Below are 21,615 nucleotides of genomic sequence, written 5' to 3'. Positions count from 1 at the left end.
TACTGAAACATTTCTTCAACAGTCTCAGGCCCTGAAGAGCTCACTGCTTTTCTGGTGAATCATCTGAACCTGAAATGGGATTTGTCATTAGGATTTGTAGACAAAGTGAAACTAACAGCATCTGCACAAACCAAACCATAGCCCCCTTTCTCTGTTTCCTAGGCAGCGGGAACTCTTCTACATACTCCTGGCATATGCAGAGTATAACCTGGTGAGTATTCCCGGCAGTGAGGTTCCCGGGCCGTATTTCCATATTCACAGGAGTGGGTGTCTGGTGGGGGTGTCATTGCTTCTTTTAAAGTTTGTATTTGTGACCCACCAGGTTATAGGAGGTAGGATTCCAGCTCCCCGCTTGCATAAACCTCCAAGCAAGGGGATGGTCTCAAGGGGTCAAGCTGAGACACAAAGGAGTTGGGGCCTGGACTCCTGGTGTCACCTGGGCCTGACCACCACTTCTCAGAACAAGAAATGACGCCCTCCTCCTGGGGCTGCCCCAAAGCCTGGGAGCTTGGCAGCGTCACATGCAGGATGGTACTCTCAGGAGACATTTTGGACAAGCTGCTGAAGTGCCTGATGGACTTGGCTCTTGTCATGAAATGAATTTGCATCCTGAGGAAGCCTCTTCTTCAGAGGAAGCCTGTCCAGTCACCTCTGCCCTCTCCAATGACATGAGTCCTCCCAGGTGACCTCAGCCCTCCCAGCTGATGTCCTTCCATGGTGACTCTGGCTCTTGCAGGAGGTGGGCTACCGCAGGAGCCTGAGCCACATCGCCACCTTGTTCCTCCTGTATCTGCCTGAGGAGGACGCATTCTGGGCACTGGTGCAGCTGCTGGCCAGTGAGAGGCACTCCCTGCAGGGTAGGTGAACAGCTGCCCCTGGGGCCTCACGCAGCCAGGCCCGGGGACGGCCACCGTGGCCACGTGATCTCGGCTTTCAGCCAAGGCACCCTCCTTGCGTTGCCGGCTCATTGGGAGCCTTTAGGACGTCTCTGCTGAGGGTCCCACAGGAGTCCGCAGCTGGCCCCCCACAGCCCAAGTCAGACACCTTTCATCCCCATCAGCAGAGGACAGACATCTCATCCTCCCCGTGGCCACCATCTGTGTCCTGGAGCCACGCCCTCCGGCTCTGATTCTGTGCAGCTGACTCTCCCCTCCCTGAGAGTCCTCCTGCCCTCCAGCTGCCTAGGCTCCCGCTGCCCTTGGTGCACATGAATGGGCCAACCAAGCCCAGGCGGCAGCATCTCCCCATCCCGTGTCCCCTGGCCCGACCCCACTTCCAGATGACCAGGAAGCCCAGTACCCACACTGTTCTGGCCGCCCTGTCGTGGCCTCAAAGTCAGGCTTGCCCTTTTTGCACCCTGGCCCAGGAGGCCTCCAGGGAAACCTCCAGCCAGGCTCCAGGGGATGTTCCCGCCCCACCTCCCCAGGGTAAAGCCCGCATGGTGGGGTCACCAGATGGGAGGGTGGGAGGCCCTTGGGTTTGGGGGCCTCTCAAGCTGCCCAGCTCTTGCAGCTGATGGCTCCACATCTTGGGGGAAAGCTCTGATTTCATGATGGGCTGGGGGCTTCTCAGGATTCCACAGCCCAAATGGTGGGACAGTCCAGGGGCTCCAAGACCATCAGGGGCATGTGGTACCCACGTCATAACCCAAGACCATGTGGCATCTAGTGAGTTTATGGTCCCCTCGGCTCTTCCCCAGAGGCCCTGCATCCCGTGGGGCTGGAGGAGCAGGGGGGCTGGAGCCCCTCGTGGGGCTGGTGACTGGCTGAGTCCCAGCCAGGGCCTGACCTGGGATGCCGGGTTCTCCATGGGCTGGGAGTTGGTTTCCTTTCCTGCCCTGGAGGAGACAGAGGCACAGGGATGGGGCCCCAGCTCCCGCAGAGCAGGGCAAAGGGCAGTGTGTCCACCGAGAGTGTGGGAAGGGGATGGTGTCGTGGGGAGCCCTGGACACTGCCCAGTGTTCTGCACTAGGCATAGGTTCTTCAGAGGCCCTGGGAGAGGGAGGTTTTTAGGGCAGCCCAGTGGCCTGAGCACCACTGTTGCTCCCATCAGGACCAGGACATAGACGCTGGTCTATGCGGGCAGTATCTCTCGTTAGGCTGGCTTCTCCGGACGTTAATGAAGGTAAGGCGGCATAGGGAGACCCTGGCTCAGGGACCCTCGTTGCCCTGCAGTGCCCTGCTTCCTCAGTCCAGCACTCTGGCTCACCCGCAGCCCACAGGAGGCTCAGGCAGGTCCCCGAAGGACACGCAAGCAAAACCCTCTGCCCAAGAGGGGTCATCCCATGGCAATGGCTGGGGCTCAGGCCCAGCCTCATGGGCAGACTGGGCCAGGACCCGACTTGAGAGGGCTCAGGGAAGCCTCAAGCCCTGGGCAAGCCCCTCTCTCCAGGAGCCACATCTCCACTCATATGAGTGCCCCCCATGAGGAGCTGCAAGACCTTGCCTGACCCAGCGTCCTGGAGGGCCCAGGCGACGCTCATGGGGAAGGTCACTGACTCTAGGGACTGAAACCCCAATGGGCACAGCTTGAGCCACCAGCCCCAGCCTGGAAGGGCCAGGTTCTCCCATGCCTGCTGTCTCCACAGATCTCTCTCGGGCTGACCCTGCGCCTGTGGGACGTGTACCTGCTACAAGGAAAACAGGCATTGATGCCCACGACCACCATTGCATTCGAGGTGCAGAAGAGTAAGTCTACGTGTGCCCAGTGGGGCCTGGGGAGCCCCGGGGTCAGACCCCGACTGGCCCGAGGGCAGCTTCCTCACACTGTCCTCATGATCCCCTGTTCTGGCTCAGAGGGAGGTCTGGCCAGGTGGGCCGGGAAGGGCACTGTGACACCGAGCCCATCCCCCACATGACCCAGATGAAAGTGAGAAGTGTGGCAGGCACTTCCCTGTCCAGGTGGACCCCCAGTCACAACCTCCTGTGCACATCTGTACCCCTGGGGTGGCCACGAAAGGATCCAGCACCACCCAGTGAGAGACTGAAGTGGCCACGGGGTATGGGCTGGCCCCCTCCCAGGGAACTCTCCGGGCCTGATATCCACGCTGTCCCTAGAGCGCCTCAAGGAGACATCCAGTTCTGGCCTGTGGGCATGCTTTCCGAGCCAGTTATGCCATCACTGGGCCAGGGATGACACAGTTCTGAAGCATCTTAGGGTCTCTACAAAGAAACAAGCGAGGAAGCAAGGGGACCTGCCACCCCCAGGTGGGCTCCAGTGCCGTGTCCCCTCCCATGTCACCCTCTGGGGCAGTCAATAGTGGGGGAGTGCCCGGGACCCGCAACCCTACTACCTGGGCCTTCCTCTTCACCTTTTCTTCCTCCTCTTCCTCCTGGACTCTAAGAAAGTACAGGAGGCCCACTGGTCCTCAGGGCAGGAGCTCAGTGCCTGTGTACTGGACGTGTTGTGCATGCAGGAGGGGGATGTGGGCAAGACCCTCCCTCAAGCCCCCCCCACTTTCCACGGTGTCTCGCTCTCCCCCTCACAGGGCCCTCAAAGTTACCAGAGGAGCCAGACCCATTTGTGGGAGACCCCGCCTCTCCCTGCAAGCACCCACAGCCTTAGAGAGCAGCAGAGGCCCCTCACTCCTGCACGCTCCTCCAAGGTTGCCAGGACAACAAGCCTTGAGCCAGGGAGACAAGGGAATTGGGGGTCCTTGACCCCAGAGCATTCAGCGAGAGGGCACAGGAGGGACCCCGGGCCCAGAGCCAGAGCCAAGAATTCAGCCCGATGTGGGAACAGTCAGTCCTGGCATGGACTGGGCAGCCCAGGAGGGTAGAGGTTGTCCCATGTCCGGGGCCAAAAACCCACTGCAGAGACGGGTCCCCATGTGAGGTGGCAAGGGGCTGGATGACATCCAAGGACCCTCCCACCTGAGTTCTCACTGGGGGCCATATCCCAGGCCCAATAGCCCTGGGACGAATGTGTGTGGCAGGAAACCCACAGCCAGTCCCAACCCTGGGGGCAGTCCCAGGAGCCACCCGCCATGCCACGACAGCTTCCCCACGCCAGGGAGCACATACCCCTCCCTCTGGGATCAGCAGACTACAGGCTTGTCCTCAGTGTCAGGCCACGGGGGCCACACAGAGACCCCGAGGACTACAGAGATGCAGGCAGGTGGGGCCCAGCCCGGAAAGGCCTGCATGGGCTCCCTGGAGACGCTGACCACGTCTGTTTTCCTTTCAGCCAAAGCCGAGCAAGGGTCCTCGGCACCCAGGCCTGTGCTGACTTCACGTGGTGGGAAGGCCTTCTGCAAGGGGGACAGGCAAACCCCTCCAAGCCCACCAGCCCGGTTCCAGCGGCCCATTTGGTCAGCTTCCCCGCCACGGGCACCTCGTTCTTCCACACCCTGTCCTGGTGGGGCTGTCCGGGAAGACACCTACCCTGTGGGCACTCAGGGTCTGTCCAGCCCAGCCCTGGCTCAGGGAGGACCTCAGGGTTCCTGGAGATTCCTGAGTGGAACTCGATGCCCCGCCTCCCAACGGACCTGGATGTAGGGGGCCCTTGGTTCCCCCATTATGATTTCGAACTGAGCTGCTGGGTCCATGCCATATCCCAGGAGGACCAGCTGGCCACCTGCTGGCAGGCTGAACACTCTGCGGAGGGAGTGAGATTGGCTTTCGCTGCACTGAATTACAATGTGGACATGGACTTCCGGGCCCTGCAGTGCACCCAGCACTAATTCCGACCAGGATACCTCCTTCACAGCTAGGGACGAGCAGCAGTGCACTCCGACATCAGGGCCTTGCCTCTGCCACCTCTACTTGGAAAGTTCTCAGTTCCCTCCAGGCTTCTAGAAGCATCTGGGCCAGGGCTCATGGCTGGATATTTTCCTGAGGCTTAATAACCCAAGCAGGCTTTGCATCCTCGTTTTATTTTTTGTTAAACTTATGAAAATTTATTAAGAAAGTGTGCAGCTCGAAAGACATGCACAGATGGAACACACCAGCCCCCAGATCAGAAAGCCAACCATGCCCAGCCCCTCCCAGCACCCCCAGCCCCGCGACCAGTGTTCTGAATTCTGATGACACCATGAGTCTGCCTTTGTACTTTATATTTATATATGTTATGTATATTTATATATAATTTATTTATAGTGTGTGTAATGGCTGTCTACAAGATACACCTTTAATTAATCACAGCCAACCCTCAAATAATACGCATAGTGTAGGACCCTTACAATGTTACACTCCCAACTCTTCTCCCCACCCATCTTTTGTTTTCTTTCTTTCCATGGATTCTGTGACCGTCTTCCTCTCCTCACTGACTCTGCATGAAGGGGATTTCTGGTGGGGGAAGGGTAGCAGGTGAGAAATGAAGTACCAAGAAACTAGCAAAGTGTCTTCTGGTTGTCTGGGGACAGTCCTCCTGTCATCCCCGGCCTAGTCTCAAGGGTTCTGGGCCGGTCACCCTGCGGCCTTTGTGCTGTGTCTCTGGATCTGGCCTCCATGGGAAGGACCCTGGGAGACCCAGCAAAGTGGGGTGCCTGGGTTGACAAACATCTTCCTGTTCCTCTGGCTATGTGGCTCAGGAATAGGCCCAGACAGTGTGTCCAGGTGTGCGAGGCCACATCACTGCCCCCTTTGAGATGGCCCAGAGGACCTTGTGGCGCAAGAGTGAAGCTCGGCACCCGGACCCTGGGACCAACTGCCCCTCCCTGTGTCCTGGAGTTGGGGTCCAGTCCTGAGAAGACTCTCAGTCACCTGTGGGTGCTGATGAGGGGAGGGAGAGGTCTGTGGACTGAGAAGGGCCATTGGTAGGGGACTCTGAGCACCACTGCTCAGGGGTCTGGTCAGTGGGGGTCTGGTCAGCAGAGATTGAACTCTGGGGCTCAGACACAGAAAACCTGGTCAGTGACCCTTTCTCCCCTTTCTCCTTTTTCAGCTCTTGCCGCATGTGCAGAGAGGAACTTCCAGTGCCCGCTATGGAGCCAGAGCCCACAGCATGGGGAAGGCCCCATCCAGAGGCAGTGCTGCAGCTAGAGGTAGCTCCAGAGCCCTCCGGGCCCTGCACTGATACAGCCAAAGACCAGCAAAGTGAGGAGCTGCCAGACCTCATGCCACCTGCTGTAGCCACTGGCCTCAGCCCTGGAGCTGAGAGCATCGTTGGAGATAGAAGTGGCAGAGAGGAGGTTGCGAGCATGGCCCCAGCCAGCAGCTCCCATGCTGCCCTTAGTCCTGGGCATGGAGTGAGCCTTGGTGTCGGAGACCAGGGTGTGCAGTCTGAGCTCCTCTACCTCACTAAAGAGAGGCCTCTTTTATTTACCAAAGCCACAGCCCTGCTGCATCAGGACCTTTTCATTCTGCCGGTGCTGGGGCCGTCTATCTACAAGCTGGAGGTGTTGAGAGCAGGAAAAGGAGCCTGTGAGGAAGGGTTCCAGCAGCTCCTCCTGCTCCCAGAGGTGGCCTCCTCCTCCAGGCATGGAGGTCTGTCCGCTACTGGGCTTCTGGGCTATTTGCCCCTGATTTGCTTCCTGGTACGGGCTCTTCTTAACAGGCAGGCAAGGGGTTCGGGGACCAGGCGGGGGCTTCAAAGGGTACAGCAACAAATCTTCCAAACTCAACATTTGTGCCCTGGGGTCTCTAATCTGTCTTCTGCCTTAGGATTTATTAATACTGTTAAATTACCAGTTTATGCAAATGATATGTAAATAAAGCTCGACTTTTTGAAACTTCACTCCTTTTTGAACTCCCTAATGTTAGATGGTGTTTTTGAGGCTATCTGAAAATCTCTGATAGTTGTGTCTTTTGTTGTGGTTGTTTGTGTGATTGAGTTACCACCACCAAATCAACTGTTATTGGAAACCTTTCAGGTATGGCTTTTAGAAGACCTAGACCTACTCTTGTCTGTTTTGACCCTCCAGTTTATTGTGGAAGGAAGGATCATGTGGTTTCATGTCTCTGGCAGATCAATCACTTTCCTCCATCCATAGCAGGGAGGAGTCATGGGACCCTAGAGGGTCACTAAGAGGAGGAGGTGAGGAGGTGTATGGAATCTGGCCCTGTCACACAGACCTAGCACATTACACCCTAGCTGAGTCCCCTGCTAAGGAAGGGGCACGCCCCCTGCCCTCAACTATCAGCCACCCATCCCCCATCTGCATCCCCAGGACTGCCCCAGATGGGAAGGTCTGAGATTGGGGAGCACACGTAGATGTTCTGATGCTAGCTACGGGTCTTGGGGTGGTGACAGTGACAAGGACTTGGGTGCACATGTGAGTTGGGCAGCCAGGCCTGGCCAGAGCAGTGACACATGCATCCACACATTAGTGCACTCACATACATGTGCACGCTCACCTGCACAAACACGCTGCACACATGCATGTTAAAACTTCAGGGAAGGGAGGACGCTGACTCTGGGCCCTGCTGACCCAGGCAGGGGCCCACTGTAATGGGTACCATGATCCCACAATGTCACTGTTGCTGAGTACCCTCCCACCTACCCGCCTGCCCTCTCTGTGTCTGGAGCTCTTGGAGACAAGACACACAGTGGTGTCTGGTTCTGCGCAGAGGAGGCTTTCCTAAGTGAGAGGTACAGCTGGATCAGCAGACTCAGGTGAGTGTGACCTGCTGTGTTCCCTCCCTGCTGACCTGGGACAGTCACTACCTGGTGGGCAGTGCTGGCCTCTGGGCAGGTGCCGAGGAGGGTAATCCCTGGGCATTCACCAGATGACTGTGTAGATGGTTGTTTCCTGCATCCTCACAGCAACTCTGTGGGGTGGGTGCTGTCCCCAAATGTACCCATTTGACAAGTGAGCTCTCTAGGGTCAGAGGAGCCGATACTGGCCCAGGGACCCAGATGTGAGCCTGGGATGTGCTCTCAGCCCTGCCCTGTGCTGTGCTGGACTGAAGCCCTGACCTCTGCGGCCTCCCTGCCCTGGATTCCAAATCTCCCTGGGGTTCCGGACTTCAGTGGGGCAGAGCCTGGCCCTGGAAGAGGCACTAAAATGGAGGCCCTGTGGATGGTGGGGAGGCGGGGGTTCTCAGTCCAATTCTGTGCCTTAAGCTGGGAGGAGGTCTCACCAACTCAGACTTCAGGTGTGGTCACTGATGGTCCCTGTGGGACCCATTGGACACATGGGATCCTGGGGGAGTGCCTCTCTCCTGGCCAGAGTGCATGAGAATTGGAGTAGAATGGAGCAGTCACCAGATGTCTTGCTTCCTACAGAAAACTGGGCATCTTCGTGGAGACTGATCCTATACAGATGTCCAGTCCTGACCCCATCTGCCTCCAGGTGCCTGGAACAGCTCATCGTGAGCCCTTCGGGCTTGGCAGGTGGACACCGTTTGCCCTGCCCGGGCAGGTGTGTGTCCATTTGAGAGCATTTGAGGACAACAGGCCTCTCTTTCCAGATTGCCTTGTGCTCAAGTCCTCAGGAAGGAGCCCACTCCAGGTGGAATGCAAGGACTCCAGAGACTGGGGAAGGGGTGGGGTCAGTGGGTCTGGCCCCCCGTCACTTGGAAGGGGGGGTAGAATGGGGCTCCTCAGGCCAGAGGGCATCTAGGGGTGTGGCAGGACTGGTTTGGGTGTTTTCTGGAGCACTCAGGTACTGCAAAACCATTGGATGACTTTGTCTTGCGGGATGGTGATGGATGAGGTCATGGATACCCTGCATGTGCATGGGTGAGGGGATATTATTGAGAAGTATGAGCAGGTACAGATGGGGCCGATCCCTTGAGGTAGGTGGGGCCTCACCTCCTTCACTGTGCCTGGTCAAAGGCTCCTGGGCTCCCTAAGATCATAGGGCCGGGACAGGCTGTCCATGCCCTTGGGACCCCAAGTGCCTCACCTTGCCCCGCTCTCCCTGGCCCCCTCTGGGTCACAGGGACACCAAGCTGGGGCAGCAGTGGACATGGAGCATGAGCATGTTGATATCTGGAAATTCACCGATTGCCTTGGGATTGTGTGGTGAGTCCTCTGTCCCCTGACACATCGGTCTCACCTCAGGGACAGGTTTTGCTTTTAGAAAGATCTCTCTGAGGCAGGACATGTCTCCCCAGCTCAGGCCAACCTCCTCTCCAGGGTCACAACTCCTCCCTGCCTCTCCTGCAGGTCCAGCCCATGATCAGGATTAGGGCAGAGCCTCGAGGCCCATCTAGGGAGCTCAGGAGAGTGGGTGGGACAGAGAGGGGGCTGGGTCTGACCCCTAGGCTCTCAGCACTTAGGTCTCCACATCAGCAGGTGAAGAGGGGGCAGCCCATGGGTCTGGCCCTGTCCCCTTGGGAGCTGCCCTGGTGAGACCTGGGGGTGGTGGCCACTGGGTAGGGGGCACCTGGCCAGGCCTGTGGGCCATTGTGTAGCAGGTCTCTGAGGGCTCAGGGAGCCCAGCTGAGGCATCCTATAGGGAGGGGCATGGGGACATCAATGGCTGTGACCCTGGGAGGCTGGAGGAGAAGAAAAGTAAGGCCTGGCCTGGGCATCTCACAGTGAGGCCAGGGGACAACAGAGCATGCAGCTGGGATCTGGGCCTGGTAAGGGGAGCCCAGCCTGCAGCCAGCCCCTTAGGACTCACAGGATGGAGAGAGGGAGGAGCCTTGGGCAGGGGGCGGGGTGAGCCCATGAGACCTGCCACTTCTGGGATGCACCTGAACCAAGCCAGCCCAGGGTGGAGCTGACAGCCTTGGGAGGACGACAGATGGAGTGGGCAGGGAACAGTGGCACACCTGGGACCCCTCAGTGGGGGGATTTGGTCAGTCCCCAAGGCTCTGCATAGCTGTCCAGAGACTGGTTCCCGCTGGCTCAGTCAGCACCGCGCAGGGTGGACAGCGGGGCCAAGTCAGTGCAGGTAGGACAGCTAGGCACCCCATGTTCTGGCTGCTGCAGTGGCTGGGAGGAGGCTGAGGGATGAAGGCTGACTGCCCTGAGAGCCAGCTTTGGCTGGAGGCGGGGTGGTGGGCCATCCCCACTGTTGGCTGGGCCCTTGGTCACCCTTATCAACCCAGGCTTCTCCCCAGCATTCTGGGCAGCCCAGTGAGACACCTGGGGGTCTCATGCCTAGGCGCTGACAGGAAGAGGGTCACAGGAAGACCATGGTGGCTGGAGACAGGGTCACGTCTCTGGGCTGGGCAGGATAGGGGAAGACGGGGAACAGGCAGAGTCAGCAGCCAGGGTGCAGGGAGAGACAGGTGCACGCTAGGAGGTCAGACCCTACAAGGCCCATGGGGAGTGTCGGGTGGGACGGGCTCCAGGTCCATCCTCTGGGCACTGGGCAGCTCTCAGGCCAGGCTCCCTGGACTCTGGTGGTTGATGTGGTCACTCCCAAGGCACTGCTATCAGTCAGGGCTCTGCCACCCACCCTAGGCGCACCCATCCTGTCTCAGGACTGGACTTTCTCAGCTCCCACAGAGGGTGTTGCCTCCAGCCCAGGAGGGGCATTCCCATTGTGCGGCCTGAGGCCCCTTGTGGGCCCCGAGTAGCCCCTGCCAGGCCAGCCTCGCACTCCTTCTTTTCCAGGGTCCTGGTGCCTCATGGGGACCATGTGCCCAGCTCCACAGGGAGGCCCTTGCCTTCCTTCCATGTGCCTTCTTCTGGGCTGAGACTTAGGGTGGATGGGGAGGGCTGGGGCCCTCTCAGGGAGGGAGATGGCTCCTGGCCTGGGCAGGTCCTCAGCTCTGAGTTGCCTTACAGTGAGATGAAGCTGGCTCCTGTCAGTGCCCAGGAGGTGAAGATAAGAGCCTGTGCCTGCTGCATGGGAGGCTGCCCCAGGGACAAGGAATCAGGGTTGGTGGTTGAGGCAGAGGGGGCGGCCTGTGGGCCAAGGTGGTGGTGACTGGCAGTGACACGCTGTCACTGGGGAAAATGGCAGTTTCTGCTCCACCTGACCCCAAGACTCTGTCCCCATGGTGGTTCAATCAAAACCCAAACCAAGAACCACAGTCTTGCTCAGAAGTCACTGTCTTCTTGTTCCAGGACCCCAGCTGAATGATTGGAAACAACCAAAACCCAGGGTTTTTGTGGTCTGAGGATGCTGAGTCCTGGTATCAGGAGGCCAGGCAACTGGTGCCCGTTCTATCAGAGGGTCTCAGTCCCCCAGGGTCTTCCCTTTCCTGGCTCGTTCCAGTTCCTGGAGACCAGGACCCAGCATCCATGGGCCGCTGCCAGAGGCCAGACAGCTCCGCTAACTCTATCCTGGCTCATTTGACAGCAAAGAGGTCAGGAAATAAAACGCGCTGACAATTAGCTGAAGATGCTTGGAGACTGGCCAAAATATGAGAACGGCAAAAAGTAACATGGGGAGGGAGTGGCCCTGTGACTGCTCTCTGCAGAGCCAGGAGACAGACACCCATGGCCGTGACCTGGCACCATCTGCCTCTCAGCGGGTGGGTGGCACCCCGTCCTCACCCAGAGGACACCAGGCCTGGTTGCCAGCCTTTTGCCCATCTATGCAAGCATCGCCTTTCTAGGAGAAAACCTAATGCCAGGACCTGGGCCACCCCTTGCTCAGGGGTAGGGACATGCCCTGGTGACCTGAAGAAAGGAATAGGTCCAGGTCAGAGTGTACAACCCTGAGTGCTCCTCCACACTTTCAATTGTTGGGGGGAGGCCTGCCTCTCCCTGGGACCCGAAAAAGGCTGGAGACTTCCAGAACCCTCAGGCTCTGATCGTCCCTTGGTCGCCCCGTGTCCTTCTCACTAAAGTGTTCTGTCTGTTCCTGTCTCACAGGGTCTATAAAGGAATTCCCCCCACTGGTGAGGGACTGGACATGCTCACTCCTTCTAGACATTGAGGAAGTCAAGGCTAAGAACCCAGGGGAATACAAGCTAAGGCCCTCCCAAACTCGGCCAGGGCAGGACAAACAGGCCAGGCCATGTCAGGAGCCCAGGACTCCAGCTGGAGGGAACATCGAGCCTGGGTTGGGGGTTGGGGCTGTGGTCAGATGCACATCCTGGGCATAGACGGTGACTCAGGCACCACAGGTGTGCTGGGCTCTGCTGACCCTCCCTGGTTTCAGAAACAAGGCAAAAAAGGAGCTTTCTGCAGAAGGAAATCTTCCTCCTTTCCTTCCAGAAGTGCTGACGGTGACATGACTGCCATTCGGGGCAGGGAGTCTTTTGTGTGTTCTGAGTCTGCTTCCTCCTCTTGGCCCTGACCTACAGGTCATGAAGGAGAAGGGCAAGAGTTCCCCACATGATGTTTAGAGAGCGATATGGAGTCAAGTAAGGCATGTGGTGTTTAGAGAACAATTTGGTATCAAGTATGTGGTGTTTAGAGAATGATTCAGTGTCAAGTAAGGCATTTTGGGGGCTGCAGGTGTCCTAGGGGAGATGGGCAATCCAGAGGGATGGGAGCTTCCCCAGGGCAGAGGCCAGGGTCACCCAGGAGGGCTGACAGACCCACCAAGAGCTCTTCTGGCTAGGGAGCAGCCAGCATTATGGATTGAGCACCTCCCAGGTTCCCCTGGGCTAGGCTGGGGCATTTGGGGCCAGAAACCAGGTGGCTCCTGAGGAGACGCCAGGCAGCAAACAAAATAATGCAGAATGGTGAAAAGTGCTTTCCATGATCCATGGAGGCTGAGGTGGGCGGATTGCTCAAGGTCAGAAGTTTGAGACAAGCCTGGCCAACATGACAAAACCCTGGCCCTACAAAAAATATACAAACTAGCCTTGTGTGGTGGTGTATGCCTATGGTCCCAGCTACCCAGGAGGCTGATATGTAAATATCAAAGCAACTTGATTCAAGGTTCTGCTAGAAAATATTTAACGAAAATAAAATACCAGTTACCTTCAAAGGGCACAAAAAACTATTTTTCAAAGGTAAACTATGTTCAGAAACTGTAATATTTCACAATAGACATTTTCCTCAATTTCTAAAACTAGATACAGAATGAAAATGCTCAGTTTTCATATAATCCCTTTGACCACTCATAGACCTGTGTTTACAAAAGAAAGGCAACTGTGATCCTCTGTTTCAGCACAAAAAAATCTATAGCTGCTGAAAATTCATTGAAAGACTCTTTATATAACCATATTTGTCCTTCACTTTTCATAGATCACTGGATTTGTGTTCAGCAGCTTTAAAAAATCTCTCTATCCATATATGCATCCATATATGGATGTATCTATCTACATATGTAGATATGTATGAATGTTTGCATTCATACATAGCCTTGACTTCCTCAATGTCTAGAAGGAGTGAGCATGCCCAGTCCCTCACCAGTGGGGGGAATTCCTTTGTAGACCCTGCGAGACAGAAACAGATAGGTATGTGTATGTGTGTACCTAAAAATCACAGGTATAGGTATGTGTGTACCTATCTATCTATGATCTATCTAGTCCCTTGGTTCTCATCTGTGACGCCATGATTCAGTCAAAGAAAAGCAATACGGCATCACTGCTGTGACATGGTTACTCCACTTGCAGTATAGCATAGGATGTGGTCAGCCTCCTCAACCATTTTCTTGTCTACTTGATTTTAGAGTCAGTTCTTACTATTAGGCAGCTACTAATAGCTACTACTTTAACATCAACTAATTAGTTGATATTAAAACCAGCCCTCATTTAGGCATTTTACCTCAATAATATAGTTTTTATTGTTTAGGCATTTTATAAACTCAACCTTTCTCTTGCTATCTCTCCAGAAAGATGATAAGCCTGCACTTACAGTTTTGCAGCTACAGATAATTATACAAGTAACTAAATATGTGGAATTATTAATTTGTGTCAAGCACTGTACTAGGCACATTATATACATAATTTATTTACTTTATATAGCCACAGTATAAATTAGTTACCATTATAATCCACATTTTTCAGATAAGGAAAATGATGCACAGAGAATTTAAGAAATATATGTAAGTTACACTAGTAGGATGTAGCAAAACCCACATTTAAACCCACATTTCTCCCCAAAGAACTTAAACTCCTAACTTTTATGTTATACTGATTTGGTACTTATCACTTTTGAGTCTCAGTTTTCTCATCTAGGAAGTATACTACTTCATTTATTCATTAATTCATTCGGTCATTTCATTGTCTACCATGTGCTAGGTTATACGGAGGTGCAGGCACAAGGATTAACCAGGAACAAAACAGACTGTGTATGCTGTCAAGGGCATAACTTTCCAGTGAGAAGAGACAGAGAGCCAGGAAATAAATGACTGTAACATGTCATGTGGTGACAAGAACTTTTATGAAAAATGAAGCAGGCTAAAGTAGACAGAAAGTGTATTGGAAGCACATTTTATATCATATGTGGAAAATTCTGGTAATGAGATATTTGAATAGCAAGAAGAAGATTCTAGGCAAAAAGTAAGACAAATTTAAGTAGCAGGATGTTGTAGGAAGAATGTGTCCATCAGTGAGGCCAGAGCAAAGTGCACAACGGGAGGATGGTAGACGACAGTTTCAGAGCAATGCCAGGAACTAAATAATACAAAAAAGGCCTTGGAAGACATTGTGGTCAGTTACTGTCCAACCAGGAGACAGAAACTGCACAGTAATTTGAATAAGGAAAATTGAAAGTAAATAACTGTTAACTATTTCAGGGAATTATCTCTTAAAGCAGAGGTGTCCAATCTTTTGGTTTCCCTGGGCCACATTGGAAGAATTATCTCAGGCCACACATAAAATACATGAACACTAATGATGGCTAATACGCTAAAAAAAAAAAAAAAATCACAAAAAACCTCATAGTGTTTTTCTGTTTGTTCTGGGTTTTTGTTGTTGTTGTTTTGTTTGTTTTTTGTTTTTTGGGTTTTTTTTGATACGGAGTCTCGCCCTGTTGCCAGACTGGAGTGCAGTGGCACCATCTCGACTCACTGCAACCTCCGCTTCCTGGGTTTAAGCGATTCTCCTGCTTCAGCCTCCCGAGTAGCTGGAACTACAGGCACATACCCAGCTAATTCTTGCGTTTTTAGTAGAGACAAGGTTTCACCATGTTGGCCAGCATGGTCTCGATCTCTTGATCTCGTGATCTGCCCGGCTCAGCCTCCCAAAGTGCTGGGATTACAGGTGTGAGCCACTGCACCCAGCCTGTTGTTTTGTTTTTTTGGACAGAGTCTTACTCTGTCACCCAGGCTGGAGTGTAGTGGCATGATCTCGGCTCACTGCAACCTCTGCCTCCAGACTCAATCAATTCTTGTGCCTCAGCCTCCTGAGTAGGTGGGATTACAGGCATGTGCCACCACACCTGGCTAATTTTTGTACTTTATTAGTAAAGAGAGATGGGTTTTCACCATGTTGACCAGGCTGGTCTTGAACTCCTGAACTCAAGTGATCTGCCTGCCTCAGCCTCCCAAAGTGCTGGGATTATCGGCTTGAACCACTGGCACCTAGCCAAAAATCTCAGTGTTTTAAGAAAGTTTACTAATTTGTGTTGGGCCTCATTTAAACCAGCCCTGGGCTGTGGGTTGGACAAGCTTAGGAAAGGCAAAGCAAAAACACACACAAAATAGGGACGGCAAATTCAGGGAGCTGCCAATGTGCTCTCCAGAGCTTCAGGCAAGCACTGCAGGAAGAAACAAATCTGGAAGAATCTCCCACACACACCAGAACTGAGTGCTAGACCTCCTTGGAGAAGGTGAGGATGTGGCCTGCTTGACAGCAGAGAATTTTGCTGAGTTTCTATACTGACAAAACACTGAGAAGCTGCTCCCCTAGGTGCTGCCTGTGACCTGCTCTGTCCCCAGAGAGGTGATGGCCACTGTTGGCTGCTGTCCCCTACAAGAGCAAGGTAAGAGGAGTACTCAGAACTAGAAAGAGCCCCAACCTTCTCCAGCGTCCCTCTAGCAGATGAGATGCTGCAGATGAAGTTTCACACCATGCCACAGACAACGCAAAGCCGGCGAACAGGGTAAAGAAGGGGGAAGGTTTGGAACTGATGGTAATCAGCTCAACAATGCAAGAAAAATGAGTTTTCTTTTGAAAAGACGTTCAACATCAGAAATCATTAGAGAAATGCAAATCAAAACCACAATAAGATACCACCTCACACTAGTCAGAATGGCTATTACTAAAAAGTCAAAAAATAACAGATGCTGGCAAGATTGTGGACAAAAAGGGAACACTTAGGCACTGTTGGTGGGAATGTAAATTAATTCAGCCATTGTGGAAGACAGTGGCAATACCTCAAAGACCCAAGACTGAAATACCATTCAACGAAGCAATCCCATTACTGAGTATATACCCAAAGGAATATAAATCATTTTATTATAAAGACACATGCATGTGTATGTTCATTCCAGCACTAGTCACAATAGCAAAGACATGAAATCAACCCAAATACCCATCAACAATAGGCTGGATAAAGAAAATGTGGTGCATAGTACGCCATCAGGTACTATGCAGCCATAAAAAAGAATGAGATCATTTCCTTTGCAGGGACATGGATGGAGGTGGAGGCCATTATCCTTAGCAAGCTTATAAGTGGGAGCTAAATGATGAGAACACATGGACACATAGAGGGGAATGACAAACACTGGGGCCTTTCGAAGGGTGGAGGGTGGGAGGAGGGAGAAGAGCAGAAAGAAAAAATAGTGGGTACTAGGCTTAATACCTGGATGATGAAAGAATCTATACAAACCCCATGACACAAGTGTACCTATGGAACAAGCCTGCATATGTACCCTGACCTTAAAAGTTAAATTTTTTTTAAAAAAAGAAGAGTTTGCCCTCATTCAAAGAATTTGAGCCAAAGGCTGACATTTTAAATGATATTTTTGAAAAATCAGCTAGATGGCTTCATGGAAAGACAAAAGGAACAACAGAAGGAGTAAAAAGCATCTAGAAGGACAGGCTACTAATCGAGACCTGAGATGACAGATGGGCAAGGGTAGAAGCAGTAGACCTCTAAGAGATGCTTGGATTCACAATATGTTTTTGTTTTTGTTTTCGTTTTTTTGAGATGGAGTTTCCTCTGTTGCCCAGGTTGGAGTGCAGTGGCGCAATCTGGGCTCACTGCAAGCTCCACCTCCCAGATTCACGCCATTCTACCTCAGCCTCCTGAGTAGCTGGGACTAAGGGTGCCCACCACCACGCCCGGCTAATTTTTTTGTATTTTTAGTAGAGACAGGGTTTCACTGTGTTAGCCAGGATGATCCCCATCTCCTGACTTCGTGATCCGCCCGCCTCAGCCCCACAAAGTGCTGGGATTACAGGCGTGAGCCGCTGCACCCGGCTGGATTCACAATATGTTTTAAAAGAATCACTAACACGATCTACTGATGAATTGGTTTGGCCTATGAGAGAAAGAAACTAGTCCCAGAGGATTCCAGATTTCTTATGGAAGAATAGAAGTGACATTTACTAGATGGTAAAGACTGAATAACAGTGAAAAACAGTGAGCTCACTTCAAGAAAAACTGACAATATCCTATATGTCAGTGATAAAATTTAAAATTTGAATTAAAAAAAAATTTTCGAAAACTTTTATCAACTACTTGAGCCAGACTGCTGTCCAAACACCTAAAGATCTTTCTGGTTAGGCTGGCAATGATTTAACAAAGCTGTTGTTTATTTGACATTGTATAATGAAATGTGCCAACATTTAAAAGATCTGCTTAACTCCGTGACACAATGTCTAATGGATGATATTATAAAATTGGGCATGGGTAAAACTTAACTAAAAGTATAAGATGGAACAACAGATTTTAGAGTAAAATTAATCTTTTTTAAATCTAAAGAGTTTTAGGAATTTTCATATTTAAGTTTCCAGATTCCACATTACAGCTAACTTTTATTTATTTTTTATTTTTTTGAGAAGAGTCTGGCTCTGTCGCCCAGGCTGGAGTGCAGTGGCGCGATCTCAATCTCAGCTCACTGCAAGCTCCGCCTCACGGGTTCAGGCCATTCTCCTGCCTCAGCCTCCGGAGTAGCTGGGACTACAGGTGCCTGCAACCATGCCCGACTAATTTTTTGTATTTTTAGTAGAGACGGGGTTTCACCGCGTTAGCCAGGATGATCTTGATCTCCTGACCTCGTGATCCCCCCCCGCCTCTGCCTCCCAAAGTGCTGGGATTACAGGCATGAGCCACCATACCCAGCATACAGCTAACTTTTAAGAAACTACCCCTTTAAAATTTTCAGTGTAGTATCAAAAGAAGATTGTCCACCATTACCTGAAAAGGTTATTAAAATACTTCTCCCTTTCCAACTATTTTTCTCTGTGAGACCAGATTTTCTTCATACACTTGTTTAAACTCAATAACATATTTTAACAGATTAAATGTGGAGTTAAATATGATAATCCAGCTATAATCTATTAAACAGATATTAAAGAGGTTAATAAAACTAATATCGCTCTTCACATTTCTATTTTTTTGTTTAATTTTTCATGCAAATGTGTTACTTATGTTAACAAATAATGAGTTTGTCATCATTGCTTTGAATCAACTCATATACTTCTTTCAAGTTATCAGACTCAATTTTAATACGGTAAATACCCACACATATAATGCAGATAAATTAAATCACATTATGGCCCCCAATAATTTTTAAGATTTTAAGGAGTTCCTGATGCCAAAAAATTTGAAAACTGGTCTTTATTCTTTTATGCTGTAATTTTTATTCCATTTTCAAGACTACATACTTGCTGTCCAGAAAGACTCAAGTTGACAAAAAATTGAAAACCATAAACTCAATACAGAGACCATTACTAAATTAATAAAAATGTGCATTTATCTCTCTTTTAAAATTTGTGTCATGTTTGACTTCTAGTCAAAGGTTCTTCTAGAACCTTACTTACACTATTGATCGTATTTTTTTCCTTAACCTCTGAATTTGGAAATATCATGCAGAGATGTACCTTTACCAACTCTTTCACATTTTATTTATATCATCAAGGGCTACCAAGGGTCACATTTAACCAAAAATGTAAAGAAAGAAATGATAGAAACACAATATTCGTCCCTTGGGAACTATGGGTTTAAGTTCTTAAAAGAAATGTCTAGTTGTTTTAATGTAAATAAGAATTTTCTTTATTCTGATAGGAGATATAGTATTCCACCTGGTGCCACTCATGTTATCTGGCTTTCATGAATTTCTGTCCTTCCCTATCTTCAGAGCACATGCATTTCCTAACATCTTCATATTTCTACCGCGTCCATCTGCTAAGCTTTCCCTAACTTGTAATGGAGAAGGTTACCATGAAATTATTAATTTTTTTTTTTTTTTTGAGATGGAGTCTTGCTCTGTCGCCCAGGCTAGAGTGCAGTGGCGCAATCTCGGCTCACTGCAAGCTCCGCCTTCCGGGTTCACGCCATTCTCCTGCCTCAGCCTCTCCGAGTATCTGGGACTACAGGCGCCCGCCACCACGCCCGGCTAATTTTTTTGTATTTTTTTAGTAGAGACGGGGTTTCACCGTGGTCTTGACCTCCTGACCTCGTGATCCGCCCGCCTCGGCCTCCCAAAGTGCTGGGATTACAAGCCTGAGCCACCGCGCCCAGCCTGAATTACATTTTCTTATAGGCGTATCAGTTTACCCTATCTTTGTTAAAATAACATGCACTGCCCTACAAAATGAATGCCGTATTCACAATCAATGTTTCAGCCACAATCTTAAAGATTTGGGGAAACAAATGCAATCTAAAATCACAGACTCCATGTTCAATGCCAAAGGTACACACCTCTATTTTTTCCCCAATAAGCCTCTTGGCAAAGTCTTTGAATTACATATTAAAGTGCACTTCAAGGAAATGTGATGTTTTCGTGTATAGCTGGTGAACAGCATGCAATTTGACAGCACTGTCACTAACAATCAGAGACTGCTCTGGATCTAAGTACTAAAAATGACCCACACCGCAATCAGAAGATATTTGTAAGTGGGAATTTATTGAACAAAGTTAGGCCGGGACTATTTTAGAGCACTTGCTTCTTTTGCTCCAAGACGACGACGTTTAAACGTTAGTATCACTATTGTTTCTTTTTCTCTCAACTCTTCTCCCACACTGCCTTCTCCTCCACCACCTTCTTCTTTCCCCGCTTCCCTTCTCCCTCTCGCCGCTCCCACTTCTTCTCCCAGCACTCTTCTCTCTTAGCCCGTCTTTCTGCCGTTTTCTTCCCCTCTCCCTACCTCATCCTCTTCTCTCCCACTGGTCTTCTTCCCCCTCCATCTCTTTCCCCAAGATCTTCGCCGCTTTCCCCTCCCTTCTTCTCCCCAACCCGTCCTCTTCCCTTCTCCCTCCCCACCCTTTTCTTCCTTTCACCCTTTTTCTACCGTCTTCTTCCCCACCTTCTGCCCTTTCCCTCCCCTCTTCTTCCCGACCCTTCTCCTTTTCCAACGTCTTCCCACCTTCTTCTCCCCTCTCCCTCACCGTCTTCTCCCCTCCTTCCCCACTGCGGTCTTCCCGCATCCTCTTCTGCCCTCTCCCTACTGTCTTCTTCCCGCACCTTCTTCTCCCCCGCAGATTTTTCCCCCTTCCCCACCGTTTTCTTCCCCTCAGTCTCTCTGCTTCATCGCAGCACGGGTTCCTGCGGCGGCACCTTTTCCTTCCACCTCCTTCTCTCCACCTGCTCGCTTCCAGTCTCCATCTTCCCGCCTATTCCCGCAGCAGTCTTCCCGCCGCTCCCTCTTCTCCCCTCCCCCTCCCTCTCCTCACCGTCTTCTCCTGGCCTATTACCCCCAACCGTTTTCTTCCTCACCCCGCACCGTTTTCTTCCTATGTCTTCCCACCTTCTCGCAGCAGCGTCTGTCTGCCGCAGTCTTCTTCCCACCCTCTTCTCGTCTCCCCATCGTCTTCTTTCCCAGCCTCTTATTCGCCATCTTCTTGCAGCCTCCATATCCCCACCTTCTTCTCGCAGCTGCGTCTTCCTGCCGGCTTTTCTCTCCCCGCACCATCTCCTCTCTTCCTCTCCCCACGCCGTCTTCTCCCTTCACTGTCTTCTTCCCGCGCCTTCCCCATAACCGTTTTCTCCCCCCCAGTTTTCTTCCCCTCACACCGTTTTCTTCCCACGTCCTCCCACCGTCTCGCAGCAGCGTCTGTCAGCTGCAATCTTCTTCCCACTCTCTTCTCTCCCTCTCCCCATCGTCTTTTTTCCCAGCCTCTTATTCTCCGCCATCTTTTTCCCCTTCCCACCATTTTCTTCCCGTTTCCATCTCCCCACTTCGCAGCAGCGACTTCCTCCCGTGTTTTTCTCTCTTCGCACTCTTTTCTCCCCTCTTCCACTCCCCAGCGTCTTCGCCCCCGATCGTCTTCTTGCCCACTCCCTTCTCGCGCTCTCCCACTGCCTTTCATCTAGAAGCTCTCCACGCATGCGCGCGCCTGTGTCCCTGCGCCGGTGTGTGTCTATGCGCCCAGGTAGCCCCATGAGCTGGGCCCCTGAGCTCCGCCCTAGCAGCCAACAGGAGACCCAGGAGAGTCGCTACCTGTGCAATCACGGCTGCCCCCGCCCCCGCCCCCGCCCCCGCCCCCGCCCCGCCGCTACCTCAGAACTGAACAGTGTTGGCTGCCCCCGCCGCTACCTCAGAACTGAACAGTGTTGGCTGCGGGCGGAAGACTGGGGCCCGGAAGACTGCAGGGAGAGGGGGAGGAGGGGACGGAGAGGGTGGGAAAGACCTTGGAAAGTGGCATGGGGAGAAAGAAGGTGGGGAAGAAGACAGTGGGGAGAAAGTGCAGGGAGACATTTTATGCAGAATTTTCTTCTTTTCCCTTAGCATGCTGTGTAAGGCTAGGACAGAACAAATG

At 52.0% G+C, this 21,615-nt stretch overlaps 1 protein-coding gene and 2 pseudogenes across 1 annotated transcript in view; all 3 read left to right on the top strand.

Annotated features, from left to right (window-relative positions):
* LOC100584258 (TBC1 domain family member 3G-like) overlaps window positions 1–4,796 on the top strand; it is a 275,592-nt gene extending 270,796 nt beyond the window's left edge. Inside the window, 6 exon segments of the mRNA XM_030828369.1 lie at window positions 2,053–2,124; window positions 2,588–2,687; window positions 3,057–3,206; window positions 4,186–4,452; window positions 4,455–4,623; window positions 4,667–4,796. Of these exon segments, the coding sequence (XP_030684229.1) occupies window positions 2,053–2,124; window positions 2,588–2,687; window positions 3,057–3,206; window positions 4,186–4,452; window positions 4,455–4,623; window positions 4,667–4,796 (888 nt within the window).
* A 436-nt stretch (window positions 4,797–5,232) lies between these two features.
* On the top strand, window positions 5,233–6,464 carry LOC115838381 (annotated as a pseudogene).
* Window positions 6,465–8,581: 2,117 nt separating this feature from the next.
* On the top strand, window positions 8,582–21,240 carry LOC100585247 (annotated as a pseudogene).
* Window positions 21,241–21,615: the final 375 nt, after the last annotated feature.

This window comes from Nomascus leucogenys, chromosome 14 (genome assembly GCF_006542625.1).
Source record: "Nomascus leucogenys isolate Asia chromosome 14, Asia_NLE_v1, whole genome shotgun sequence".
Taxonomy (NCBI): domain Eukaryota; kingdom Metazoa; phylum Chordata; class Mammalia; order Primates; family Hylobatidae; genus Nomascus; species Nomascus leucogenys.
Note: the sequence above shows the minus strand (reverse complement) of the source record. Positions and strands in the feature narration are given on the sequence as shown.